At 38.6% G+C, this 14,737-nt stretch overlaps 1 protein-coding gene across 7 annotated transcripts in view; it reads right to left on the bottom strand.

The window, feature by feature from the left end:
- Positions 1–4,134: 4,134 nt before the first annotated feature.
- The window catches only part of LOC129246924 (excitatory amino acid transporter), a 60,452-nt gene continuing 49,849 nt past the window's right edge, over positions 4,135–14,737 (bottom strand). For all 7 annotated transcript variants that reach the window (XM_054885676.1, XM_054885675.1, XM_054885670.1 and 4 more), the window contains 4 exons: positions 10,377–10,964; positions 9,382–9,711; positions 7,009–7,120; positions 4,135–6,588 (listed from right to left, as the gene is read on the bottom strand). In XM_054885676.1, the coding sequence (XP_054741651.1) occupies positions 6,433–6,588; positions 7,009–7,120; positions 9,382–9,711; positions 10,377–10,964 (1,186 nt within the window). In that variant the 3' untranslated portion in view covers positions 4,135–6,432. The remainder of the gene's footprint in view (positions 6,589–7,008; positions 7,121–9,381; positions 9,712–10,376; positions 10,965–14,737) is intronic.

Here is a 14,737-nt window from a genome sequence, read left to right as displayed (position 1 = left end):
ACAGCACTTTACCCATTTATGCCCCCTTAAGTATATTGGCCACTGAAAATAAATTATTTATTATATTTAAAATACAACAGTTGCAGTTGAGTTTTGCATGTAAATAGACGCATCGCTTTGTTTGGTTTCGTGTGTAAAATGAGAACAAGAAAAATGTCGAGAATTATAAGTGAGAGAAAGTTGCAGGTCTGATTATCACGAGGTACATATGCCCACAAAAAAAAATTAGTTACGGATTTGAATATTCAGTATGCAAAATCATTCAATCAAATCATTTTCCGTTATATGCACTTCAAAAATAGCAGCTTGGAAGATCGAGAAGAAAAAATTTGGAAAATTCGTCTAATTACTGATGTCGTGAAAAAGCGAAATGGAAAATACAAATAAAACAATCGTTAATAGGAACGTAATATTTTTTCACCTATTTATGTATGTACGAGTATGTACATTGAAGAACTCAATAAGGGCCAACGGAATGTATACAACACTGGCTGGTTTCACGCCTGCTATAAACATTTTGAAATTTGTTTTCTGATTTTAATTTAAAAACCCTGATCAAATTTCAATATTTTATATGCCCGGTACTTGCGAGCAATGATGAAATTAGTAATAGTCCCACCAGGAGATTTAATCGGCGCTCGGCTATAAGAATAGGTATAGATTTCTTTAATGATAGTCACATTTTTGCCTAGCCAGACAGCTACCTCATTAATGGCTAGAATTTCAGCTACAGTGATTACAAAGACGAGGCGAAACTCTTACCTTCTGTTGCTTACAGTAGGCGCCAAAAAATATCTACATATTTTCCAATGACAGTGTGGCACCGACAAGCATGCCGGTGGAACCATTCGAGCACTCCAACGTGTTTGATATGTACACGCACAAAAGCGTAGAATTCGCCATGGATGTTGATCAATTGATTTACCTTGTATTCGAGGATAAATATATGTCAGACATAATATAAAGGTCGATCACATTTGCGCTCTGTCCGGCAAATCCTAAAACACATTTAGAACTTTCCCTTATGGTTTCTCAAGAAAGTATTATGCAGCTATTTGAGAAGAAAAATTATGAAATTGGTGGGTCTCATATACTATAGGTAATTCGCTCATTGTAGTACTCAGTTTACGCCGTGGAAGCACTGCGCAAACATGCCAGCAACATTTTTTCACACCTATTTAAAATGCACATGACACACTCACAGTTCGTTTGCGAGCGAGCTTTCCTGAGTTCTTTTTTCGTAGATGGTCTTTTTGACAGCTGTCACTTGATTTATGCTCAGTTTGGTTTGCCATTTCATAATGAATAGACATACATCTGAACAACGTTTGCAAATCGTGCAAATTTATTACGAAAATAATGGTTCGGTTCGCGCGACGCATCGAAGAAAATTTTGTTCAGCGATGAAGCTCACTTTTGGTTGAATGGGTATATCAATAAGCAAAATTGTCGCATTTGGAGTGAATATAATCCACAAGCCATTGCTGAGACGCCGTTACATCCTCAAAAAGTCACTGTTTGGTGTGCTCTATGGGCAGAGGGAATCATTGGTCCATATTTTTTTAAAAATGAAGACGGCCATAATGTTACAGTCAATGGAGAGTGCTATAGAGCCATGATTAATGACTTTTTCGTGCCTGAATTGGACGATGTTGATGTGGACGACCTTTGGTTCCAACAAGACGGCGCTACATGCCATACAGCCAACGCAACAATCGATTTATTGAAGGAAACTTTTGGTGAGCGCATTATCTCGCGCCGTGGACCTGTGGCGTGGCCTCCAAGATCGTGCGATATAACACCGCTAGACTATTTCTTGCCGCCTTCTTTTAGACATGTATTGTAGAGATCTACAAAAATGTCGGTATGGCTTCGAATTGCCACTTTTAGTGCCTCGTTGGGGACTCCGTCTGGGCCAGGAGCTTTATTGTTTTTGATCCGTTTAGTGATCATCAGGAGCTCATCTTTGTCTGTCAACTGCATATTTTGGTCCCCCTCACAACATTTTTCCAAATCATAGGCTCGGAGAGCATCTTGTACTGGGAACAATGTTTCAACTACATTACGCAGTGTGGCCGGGCACGTTGTTGGGTGTGGCTTGAAAACTTTCAGTTTTTTCATGACTAGCCTATACCCGAGTCCCCAAGGGTTACTATCGACTTCGTCACATAGTTGGAGGAAACATTATCGTTTACTCCCTTTAATTGCCTTTTTCAGGGTCTTCCTTTTTTGCTTATACTGGAGCTGATTCCTTGGAAACTGTGCGTGCCCCTAGAACGTTGATAAACTCGCCTTGCTCTGTTGCACTCGCTACGCAATTCCGCACTCTCCGCTGTCCACCAGTAAACGGGTTCACTATTATGCCTGTTAGGCCTTGTTTTAGACATGGCTGCGTCGCATGCTTTTGTTAGGTGCTTCATAGTTTGTGTAGCCTTCTCAGTTGCATCACCAGTGAGTGTTACATCTGCCAGCATGACTTCGATTACTTCAGCCTCCATTGAGTCGACCCTGTATCTCGCGTCGTATGTATATGGCACCTTTGATTCGTCATGTTTCTTTATTTCGCATATTATCGCGAGATGGTCACTCCGGGTATAATGCTGGCTAACAAACCATTTCAAGGAGCGAGCAAGGTTGGGACTCATGAAGGTAAGGTCAATTATCGATCCCGTTCCTGCCTTTTGGAATGTCTGCTGGTTCCCTGTATTCATAAGGACTATGTCTAACATGGCGAAAGTTTCCAAGAGGGCTTGACCTCTTTGACTTGTTCGCGGGCATCCCCAGTTCACAGCCCATGCGTTGAAATCACCAGCTACGACCACAGGTCTGTGGTCTTTGATATCTTGGGCGAGATTCTCTAGGATGCAGCTAGCTTCGGTCAGAGTTAAGCTGGGTGGTAGGTAGCAGCTATAGACGTATGTTTCCCCAATACGCGCTCGTACAAATCCGCGAGCTGGCTTCACGCTCATAAGTCGGGAGCTATTTGTCCCACAGTTCCAGATTGACGACTTGCCAGTAATATCAGAGGCCCAGCCATTGCCTTCTAGGTGTTTATAGGGTTCACTGAGTACAACAACGTCTATTTTGTGTTCCCGTATAGACTGTGTGAGTAGGTCTTGCGCGCTTTCGCAGTGGTTAAGGTTTAGTTGTAAGATCTTCATTTCTGTCGTATTTCTTTCAGAGCTCTCTGGTATTCTGGGCACTTACTGCTGGTCATCGCATGCCCTGTGTCACTTACATTTTTCTTCTTGCATATTATGCAGTTTGCTGCTTGTGTGCAATTTTTGGCCTGATGATCTTTGTTGCCACATTTAACGCAGACGCTAGTGTAGTCAGCTGGGCTTTTGCAACTTCCTGCCACATGCCCATATTCCATACATTTGAAGCATCTTTTTGGTTCTATTTTCTCTCGTATGCGACAAATTACAAGGCCTATTCGAATTTTGTTTGCTTCAAGCAGCTTGGTAGCGGTCTCCGGCGTTACTCTTAGCGTCGCTGTTTGTGTGCATCCATATCCTTTTCGTAGGCTCAGAATCGCTGAGGCTGGTACGTCAAGTTCCTTGTGTGTATATGTATGTATATGCGCATATGTATATAAATTCACATATTTGTATTTGCATATGCCTTCTTCCTGTGTGCATGGTAATGAACCATTTCTCTGTTGAGAATAGAACGATGAGAGGAAAAGTAGGAAATATGAAAGGGAGTGTTTCGAGTATAAAGTGTCTTGAAAAAGTCAAATCGATGATGGTGCCTCTTCGTGTTGTTGACTTATTAACGTCTGATGCACAATCGAACAAAATGAACATATCCTTCATGAATTTGATAAATGTTTCGTAATTTTTCACGTTTGTGTAAATGTAACTTGACCTATTCCATTGCGATTCCATTTACCTTCTTCTCTATATCCATACAAAATATCTATCAAACAAATAAAATTAAAATTTTGTTTTGAAAATTGCAACCATTACATTAGTATTTTCTTATGACGTTGTCACGTTAAACTATCGTCAGTAAACTGACTTTACAGACAACCTCTTTTTATCGTCGTTTTTCCTTCAAATTTTCAGATGATAAAAACACATCTTAATTATTAACGTTTCTTGCATCCCTTTGTTTCGAATAAAACACTCATTTCTTTTTCGTACATGGATATTTATTAGTTCATCTTTACATAAAAATGTTTACAAATGAACTTTAAAGAAAATATAATAATAATCAGTCTACGAATGTGATATTTGGTTAAGTCAATTATATTTTTATTTTCTTTTTCACTCTACGAACATTTACGTGTACTATATATAGAGTTTTATGTTTACTTTCCCGAATAGGACAGCTCAAATAGTAATTTTGTTTTCTTTGGTTGGTTAGTTGGTTACAATTGGAATAGAAACATAGTGCCAAAGTGCAATGCCAATATAAATTATGTAAGAGAAGAAAAGGGGACTAACTACATACTTAGTAAAAAAATACTCAACCTTAATAGTTTCTCGTGAAACTGATTTGCACTTTTCATAGCCTCTATCTTACTTTGTTACATTTTCACAGGCTTGAGCCTCACTGGACAAGCTTCCGTACTATTATTAACAGATTTGTTTGCAAGTAAAAATACAACCTTCTCCACCAGCATACGCGTATAAAAATGGGAAATAAAAACTTGATTTGTTGATGTTTGTTTTACTCTGTAACTTCGGTTACCAAAGATTTGTCATCTATTATATGGTATGTATGTAAGTATGTAAGATTTCACTATTGAAAATTGGAGTTAGTTGAATTTCGCAGTTTAGTTTTCCTTATTTTTTGTTGGTTTGCTGAGTTGTTCTTCGATTTGCACAAATATTATTGCTGTTCGAATTGAAATTATAGTTTTGTTAGGACTATGAAATCCTTGTAAAACTATTTTTGCTAATGCTCGTATATTCGCGCAAAAGAAAATTTTAAATTGAAATTCATTTAACGAAATTATTTTACACATACATATGTATTTCTTATATCAAAAGATCACAAAAGTTACCGAGATACACAAGTTTCTTCTCCATCATTAACAAATACCCAATATACAGACATACATATGAAAATACATATTTATTTGTTATCATTATGCGCTTCAACATCTTCGTTATGTCAATTTAAAACTTGCCTATACGTAGGAGTAAATCTGTATATATGCATGACCGTCTTTCAATGAATACTTTGGAAATCTTAGGAATAATTAATATACAGATATACAGATGTGTAAATAAAAATACCGTCCGACCATTTAAATGAACATACGATTATTTGCTAAAATAAATCATTGAATTGGCGTTACTACAAACAGGTGAAATTGCACATTTGTTGGACATGTTTTAGTTAAAATTATTATTCTTTTGAATATATATATACTTTTATTTTGGTTGGTTACATACATACCTACATATATGTATACTTTTGTAAATATTTGTGGCTACTTTGGATTATGAATACATCTGTTGGGAACTTTGACTTGTATACTTATATTTTGAGAAACAAAAAATAGTGTTGTCAATTGGTGGGCTAATAATTTGTTCATACATATACATACATACATTTTTCAAAAATTTTCAACATTAATTAGAAAATGACAGTCTCTAATATTTACGGATGCAATAGGAAGTGTAGCTATGGGGTCTATACACACAGAAGTACATATGTGCATACATACTAGAAATGCTACCATGAAGGTATGTACTGGTAAATATGTATTTATGTAATGATATTTCACATATAATATTTTTGCTGGATTTTTGGTAGTTCCTCAGAATTTAAAACACACATTTTTTGCTCATGCGTTACATAATATTTCATTTGATTTGCTTTTCGTTATTGTTTTTATTATTGTATGGGTCATTATTACTTGTTGGTTTTCATTACGCTTTTTGTTTTTACTTAGCGCGCTCAGAAAAAAATTAAACCTTTTTCGAATAAAATGGCCCGTGGATGTGTAGACGAATATATACATAAGTATGTATGCATTTATGTACGAATGTATATGTTATAAATGTTTATATGTGTGTGCTAATGCCACAGCGAGTAGACCAGGAAGTTCTATTGCACATTTTATATATTGTTCTCTTCTTGTACGCACTTATAAAATAATCAAAGCTCATATGTATGTCACTTTTAAAAACTATTATTCTTTGTTTTTGAAATCTTGCATTTGTAGCCATTTACCCAAGCTATTCCCAAGAATACTACACATATCGCTACATTCGCGACCAAATTCATTCATATTGATTTCGATACAATAGGAAAAATTAAATATTGCACTCAGAACTACGTGCATTTGAATAGTTTGCTTATGTATTTATCGCTTTGATCCTCTCTACTTATTGGTATGAATGCATGTGTGTGCATGTATGATCGGGAGAGTGCACGTGTGTGTGTTCTAAATCCATCGCAAAACTCCCCATTCTAAGCGCGATAATTAATATTCCCCTTCTGTAGATTACTGCTGTTGATTACATTGTTGATATCGATGACCACTGAATCGGTCATGGAGCATTTGCTGTCCAACTCTGTTTGCCCCTCAATTAACGCATTCCCATTCGGTGTACCAAGTGGCACTTCCTGTAGAAATGAAATAGTAAAGAAAACAAGAGTTGTTATTAGTAAAACTTGAAGAGAATGCGTAAATAATTGTTTTTATTTTAGAAATATCTGGCAACACATGTAAGTAGTGCCGGCATAAGTGATTTGGAAGTTGTACTTTGTGAGTTGGTTGTGGGACACACGCTCCTGACCGATGGTTGATTGGACGCCACGTACACTCAGAACATTCAATTCATCTGCAATCGGATTTTTAGTGATCATAGCAAATATGTAGCATGGCATGTTTGAATTTGTCAAACTTTGAAAGAATTATTTTTTTATGTAACTAATAAATGGACTTATTCACATTCCTACCGATTTTCGCCACTTACATTCTTTGTGCTTCGTGTTGTTTTTTTTCTTTATTCTTAAGTTAAATATCAAAGGCGATTGTATTACCTGGTAAAGTATAGCGGCATCCAGCGCCATTAGCTCTTTACGTGACAACTCTTCAACGACGGCAGCTGCGTAGCAATCACCCAGCATGTTGTTGGTGGTGCGCATGCGATCTCTGTAAAAAGGATGGACTGTTGTAGCGCTAATATAACAACTATGGTATAATAAGAATTCTTTCTTCAACATATTTAATATACAATGCAATTAAGTCTCAAGAATTTAGGTGTAGCTTGGATGGGTTTCGAACTCTTTAATTGACATCGTGAAAATGAGCGAAAATTCATTTGCGAAGATTGGTATTCCTGCATTCAAAGCAACGGCAGTGACTGAGCGAGGCGGTTAGTTATTGGAGACGAGACCAGGCTAGTTGAGAATGTCCCATTATTGGTTAAAATTAAAAAAAAAATTGCATTTGAAGAAAATTTCTTACATATATTCGAATAGACTCAGAGGTGTGCTATTGCCTGCGGAGAGGGGGCCCCTTATACGAGTATAACGACCGCTTTTGTGTTTCACGCCAACAGTGCGTTTTCGAACCTCGGCTTTACCGAATGGTAATCATGCACAAGCCGCTTCGACTACGGCTTCAGGGCGAAAGGTTTTGCTCGAAAATTTCTTACACCTTGTACCACGACAATGATCCGATCATTGCAAGCAATTCAACATTTCCACACCCCGTTACGTTTCCACCTGTAGCCCATTGGCTCCTGCAGCTATTCTGCAAAATGAAATCGCACTTCAAGAGAACTCAAAATGCTATCAAGGAAGCTGTAGCCGCGGTCCTTAATGGGCTAATTTCGAAATACTACCAAGGATTCTTCCAATCATGGAAGCTATGTTGGAATCATTATAGAATATAATGTTAGAACGAGACTAAAGTTGATAATAAAAATTTTTCTCTTAACTTAATTCGTTTAAATTTAATTAACAAATTACCGGAACCCCATGCGACTAAACAAATTTAACAAAATAAATGTATAGTCTTCAATCTGTTCCCCTCTATGTTTCATACATTACAAATATATGTTTGCTAGGACAGGTCAATCTTTCTTCGGCATCGTTCAAAAAAGGTCCGCTAGAGCATATCTCTAAAGTGAATTTCGAGGCACCCGAATTTAAGTTTTACGAAGTTTTGTTTTGTCGGAACAACTAGCACGTACAGCACTCAGACACAATTAAGTCCATTGTACGGCAATCGGATTCCCTTTTGATTTTCTTTAAATCTACCCGATCTGCGAAGAAATCTGAGTAGATCTTGTGGGGCCAAGGAGCCAATGTGGTCGCTTCTTAACACATCAGTGCCAAAGACCTAATTATTCGAGCTAAGGCGGGGCAGACGCACAGGAACTGCCCACCTTTTTCATGTGCTTCGTCCACAGAAAGTGGCCCGTCATCAGTCCAACCAGCTATCTGCAGTTCATTCTGCTTAATGACAGGAGAATTTGCGACAGTCGGTCGGACTTGATAGGTAACATCAGTGTACTCCATCTGCAGAATCTGTTAGCTTGCCAAGCTCACTTGTGGGTTGTGGTAACCCATTTGCTAACCGTGGCTTTAATGACTGCAGAAGCCTGCGGGCCAAAGAAGTTGGCCTCAGAGCCCATCTTAGCTAAGGAGTCAGAGGTCTCGTTACCCACGTGTCCCGGGGCCCATATAAGCATCAGGCTATTATGTCTACCTACATAGGTCAGCCTGGATTTACAGAACTCGTCTGGCCCTAATGTGGTTGGGAGTCTGTCTAAGGCCATGAGCGCAGACTCCACAACGGAGTCTCTGACAGTACTACAGTACAGACTCTTGACCGCATGGAGTCAAGGGGGATGGAGTGAATTGTTGGATCGAAGTCCAAGCCTTCTCTATTTTCCAATGCCAGACAGGGGCCGTACCAGTTTCCATTGTGTTTCAGCCTGAAGATGGCTTTCAAGGCCTCTCCTTGGATGAAAGCAACAAGTGGTGGTAAATGTGTGTTTTTTCGAAAAATTTGATTTTAGTATTTATTTCTCATGTGAAGATTTTAGATGGTTAAATATTGACCAGTATAAAGACTTCAGCCCATTCTTTTGAACTAATCCTGCGTACATTCGGATACAAAAGATCTTTCCGATCGGAATTTGTCCTTCACGATTAGCCATTGTTAGTAAGAAAAACCCTTATCGATAGATTTGCAAAAATCCATTTCTGGTCAGCAGTATGGGTCCTTTTTTTGCCCTTGAAATTAACGCGATGCTTTCAAAAACTGTTTGCGACTTACTGCTTAAGACTGCACTTTTTAGTAGCCTTTTCATAACCTGTATCAGGTTATGTGGCAGGCCTACGCCATATGTTATTGTATGTACATACGAGTATATGTGCCATAAAAGCATGAATGATACTTACACAAACCAGTCCACGGCGAAGAGCAGGGTTACATCCTGTACGGGCGCATCGATGGCAGTCAGCACCACAAGCAGCAGAACCAGAGCAGCACTGGGAACGCTAGCCGAACTCATTGAAGCAACAGTGGAAGTCAATAAAACTGTCACCAATTCGCCAAAGCCCAACGGAATGCCACTCATCTGGGCGATGAAGATCGAAGCAATCGCTATGAAGAGTGCCGTGCCATCCATGTTGATGTTGCAACCGATTGGCAGGACGAAGCGGCTGATACGCTGATCCACACGTAACTTGTCGTTCATGCAACGGAATGTGATGGGTAGAGCGGCAGCACTGCAGTTGTGAAGCCATAATTTTCATATAGGGGAACCCAAACAGAACGGAACCGAACGAAACGGAACGGAACGGAGTTGTAGTGAAGGTCAAGTAGTTGATTGATTTCAGGATAATTTTACAACACATTGTTCGCAGCCGTTTTGTATTGTTGTAAAAGTTGGTTATTTGTTCGTTATTTTTGTATTAATTTTTATTTAATGGTGTTTTGTTGGTTATATGTTTCGAATCAATTTCATTTTTTTTTTTTTTTTTTTTTTGAAATGTAAATTAAGACACAAATCAAAAATTGGAACCCAAAAAGAAGGAAAAAATATTTGTAGCAATTAAACAAAAGTCTAACGGTGCTGCATCCATTAATCATTGTCAGGCATACGTACGTACACATGTGTAGATATATACTACTTATATATGTACATATGGGCACTTGAATGCAGCCACCATAAAGGACATAAATATGTAAGTGCTCATAAATTTTTATGAGTCAATTTCTGACGTTCAAATAAGCTTAAACATACAATTAAATGCAATTATCATAGATACATAGATAAACTTTAGATGCATTATGAGTCAGTACAATAAGTACATATGCATGTATGCAGTTATGCGATTATGGTACATACATACAAGAATTTACATAGATTTATGTAGGAGTTTTCGCTTACGTTGAGGCTGTCGCAAAAGCGGTCAGCATAGGCTGTATGAGTCCGGCATAGAATTTGAATGGATTGCGTCGCACGAACACAAAATAAATCCCCTGCATTATAATGAACTGATAAAGGCACACCCCAATCAGATTTGTGACTATAAACCACATCAGCTGCTCCATAACCAAATGTAAATCGTTCACGCCCAAAATTTTGCCCGCTATCACCGAACTAATACCGATTGGTGTTAGCCACATGACACAGGTGACCATCTTCATGATAACATCGAAAACGGCAGTGAAGAAATCCACCACAATTTGACCCTTTTCGCCGATGGTACCCAATATGGTGCCGAAAACCAGACAGAAGAAAACAATGCCGAGAGTGTTGGTACCGCTGCGATACTGTACGACGCGTATCAACGCTGGTTGAAGCTCATTATTCATTTGTTGTTGCGATTGTATCTCTTCGGTGGGCTCCAGCTCCGTACCGATCGCCGTGTCGTTAAGTGTCTCATTGAAGGTATGGACAATATTCGGTTTGGGAAGATAAACAGTGTGCGCTTGTTGAAATGATGCCTGAAAGAGATTATCCGGGAAGACGTTTCTGCAAGTAGAATATTTGAAATTGATTTTGAGTGATTTTCAAGCAAATAAGAGTGAAGGATTAAGCTTATTCTCTAGATTAAACATTATAAAATTTGCATCTTCTAAACATTGTTTGTGTCATACGAATTCACTTGTAAATATTACAAAAGCCCTTTTGTTATCAAAAATCGATTATGGACTGCCGATATATGGACACTGCGCCAAGACCCACATCAAATTACTCCATGCTCCGTACCCCACCGCAGCTAAAAGAAGTATTCGAGCTTTCCCAACCTCGCCAACAAAAGTAGTACTTTCAGAGGCCGGATTGCCTGATATTTTGATATTTCCTCCAGAATTGCACGTAATACTATGATGTTAATTCCTAAGTTGTTTCACGCCCGAAACGACTTATTGTTTACACAAGTTAAGACCGTAATTGAAAAACCAACCACAACGAACAAACCTTCCACCATAATGCGTTGCTTAACCCTCGCGAAACGGCTCCATATCATACTGCACGAAGTAAGCTAATTCAGACTGAGAAAAATTATTAGATTACTACATTCTAATTATATTTTACAGTTAATCGGAAAGCTTGCCAAAAGGTATGTCTTTTCGATTCTTAAATACTTATATTAGATGATTAAAAAGTTCTGAGTTTTTCCGCTAAGTGTCTTTAGTGAGCCACATTCCACTATTCAGCGATTCAAAGATGTCATCAGATCTCAAAAGGAGTTCTTTGTGGTTGGTGCAACCAGCTGCGTGTTACAGCGTTCCAAAATATGGACTGGGCGGGTGAGAAATGTATGCGAAAATTTATTAAGGCTAAACGTCGGTCATCGGCCTTGGACTCCCTGACAGTTGTTAAAGGGGAACTGCACAAATTATTTCTCAGGAAAGGGCAGAAAAGATGGAGCTCCATTTCTTCGTGTGCTATTTCGAAAACCCTTTGGCCCCAATACGATATATGAAAAACTCAGAAAGTTCTTTGGACTCATCGCCATTCAATTTCCACACTTGTAGCTGTGTTTACCGGTCACTGGACGATCGGCACACACGCGGAAAACCTAGGCATACCATTTAACCCCCATTGCAAAAGCTGTGGGAACCTTTCAGAGAAGGAGACCGTTGAGCATTTTCTCTGTAAATGTCCGGGTTTGGCAGCTAGAAGACTAAGGTCACTGGGAGCTCCTTTCTTCGACAGCCTGGGGCAGTGCGCCAACCTAAATCCAATCAATCTTCTCCATTATATCAACAGCTCTGGTTGGATGTAGATATCTGCCTGTTGGAGGTCTCATAATGGTATCAAAACGGCGCTTTAGTGCAACTTTAGGAGTGCTAGGTGCACTTCAACCATTTCACCTACCTACCTACGTCGAAGCTCCCCTTCGGTTGCGCCCGGGCTCGAATCCCAATGAGGTCACGAAACATCAAATGATAGTAAACGTGTTCCCTAATAGCTGTCGCTCCTCGACAGGCAATGGTAAAACTCCGAGAGTATTTCTACCATGAAAAGACACCACATATTAGAGCAGGAACTCGTCTAAACACCCAACGATTACATTAAAGAAAAAAACAAAAGAAAAAAAAATTAATTTTATCGTACTTATAAATTAAAAGATAGAAACAGTAGTTATTAATTTAGGCAGGCCATATTTTACTTACGATTTTTGCCTAATATTAATACTGAAGATACGTTTGCCCTTGTTTCGTTCTAATTTATTTTTGCGAATTTATTCTAATAAAAACAAAATTAAAACTGGCCACTAAATTTTGTTTGATAAGTAAAACTCGTAACTGGAATATGTGAGAGCTATCTCACATCCTACTTTTGAATTTTAACTTCTAAGGGTCAGTTTTTCAGTACTTGGGCTTTCCAGTTAAACTATGTTGGTTGGTTGGTTTAAGGGTGACCCCGCATCGGAGTGCCACATACTACTGTGTCCAAAAAATAAGGTGACATTGTATTTATTTTGAAAATTCTTTATTTATTCTTCCAAATCAATTTCATCCCCTTCAAAGTAATCCCCTCCCAACACAATGCACTTATGCCAACGTTTTTTCCAATTTTCGAAACACTGGTTGTAGTCACTTTCCGGGATGGCCTTCAGTTCCGTCTTCGTTGCGGCTTGAATCTCCTCTATCGTGTCAAAACGGTGTCCCCGGAGCGGTCTTTTGAGCCTGCTGAACAGCCAGAAGTCGCACGGTGCCAGATCAGGTGAATACGGTGGTTGCGGAACGATATGGGTTGAGTTTTTGATGAAATGATCACGAATTACGAGTCCAAAAAATTCAATGTTTTGGTACCAGTCGAGATTTGACGCGCTTGAGGCCCAAAACATCCTTCAAAATGGTATTGACTGAGCCTTTCGATATGCCAACATCATCAGCAAGGTCTCTAATCGTTAATCGACGGTTTTTCAACACCAAATCTTTGATTTGTTGGACGTGAGCTTCGTCAGTTGAGGTTGATGGTCGCCCAGGACGCTCTTCGTCTTCGACACGTTCACGACCGGCTTGGAACTCACTATACCACTTGTAAACATTTTTTTTAGACATAGCCTCATCACCAAAGGCTTTCTGCACCATCCTCAACGTATCCGAAAATTGATTCCGCAAACAAAATTTAATGCAAATTCTTTGCTCAACAAATTTCGACATTGCAAAAAACGAGAAACTCACTTTTAGCAGCTCACAAAACGACGCGTATCTCAAACAGTAAATGAATATTTCACATGAAATTTGACATAGATGTCACTCACAGTACTACCAACCTAAAAAAAAAAAGAATTCTCCTAATCCTTCAAAGCGCGCAGTTTAAAATCAAATGTCACCTTATTTTTTGGACACAGTAGTACACCGCAAGTTGGGTCCGTTGTGTTGCCCTAGAGCTCATTATGTTATATGATTTCCCCACCTAACCGAGATTTTTATTGTAGATTTTGGTCAAAGATATTAATTCGTTTCGAGAATTTGATGAGAGATTCGATTTTCAGGTTCGAGAGTACTGAAAGGTTGTCAATTGTTGGAGAGCCTAGAAGAGCGAGTCGACTTCTGGCTAGACCGGGACAACTGCACAGCAAATGTTTCAACGCCGAATTTTGCAAGCTTAAGCTCGGGTTAAAAAAATCACCGCAGTTGAAGTAGCACTAAAAGACCGGGCCTAAATCACTAATTCACAGGGAGAAGTTGTCAATGCTCTTCTCTTACACATATGGATACGTTTGCACATATTTATGTATGTATTTTCTCCTTTAATGCTTCTGTGCAGCAGTCTGAGCACTGTGAAGCGAATTCATTAAATTTTGTGAAAACTATACAAATCCCGTTTGTTTATTTTGATGGAGAAGTTTTTTTGATAATTTAAAAATATCAGTAGAATTATATTGCATAAATGAGATCGAAAATGCAATATGTAAAAAGTGTGAAATAAAATAATACACACAAAAATTATGAGTTTTATAGCAGTTACAAAAAAGATTTGTTTCCTCTTATTCCCTTATCTACCACAACAAATCTATTTTGATTTTAATATTAACCTTTTCACCAAGTAAATAAGCAAAGATCTTCCCAAAGTGTTAATTTCTCTACGAGCGTGGTGAATAGCTCGCTACTGAAGTAAGCTACTTACCAAGGTGGTAAGCTTCTTAGCAGCGGCCTCTGTAGTTAGAAATCGGTAAAAGCTCATTTAACTTTCCGCCTTCTCATCAGACAACTTCGGAAAGTTCTCTGTTCCTTTTCTACAAAGTTCTCTGTTTGCATTCACCCTGTGTTGCATAGCTTCCACAA

This window comes from Anastrepha obliqua, chromosome 5 (assembly GCF_027943255.1).
Source record: "Anastrepha obliqua isolate idAnaObli1 chromosome 5, idAnaObli1_1.0, whole genome shotgun sequence".
In the NCBI taxonomy this organism is placed as follows: Eukaryota; Metazoa; Arthropoda; class Insecta; order Diptera; family Tephritidae; genus Anastrepha; species Anastrepha obliqua.
The sequence above is the reverse complement of the archived record's forward strand: the minus strand, read 5'-3'. Positions and strand labels throughout refer to the sequence as shown.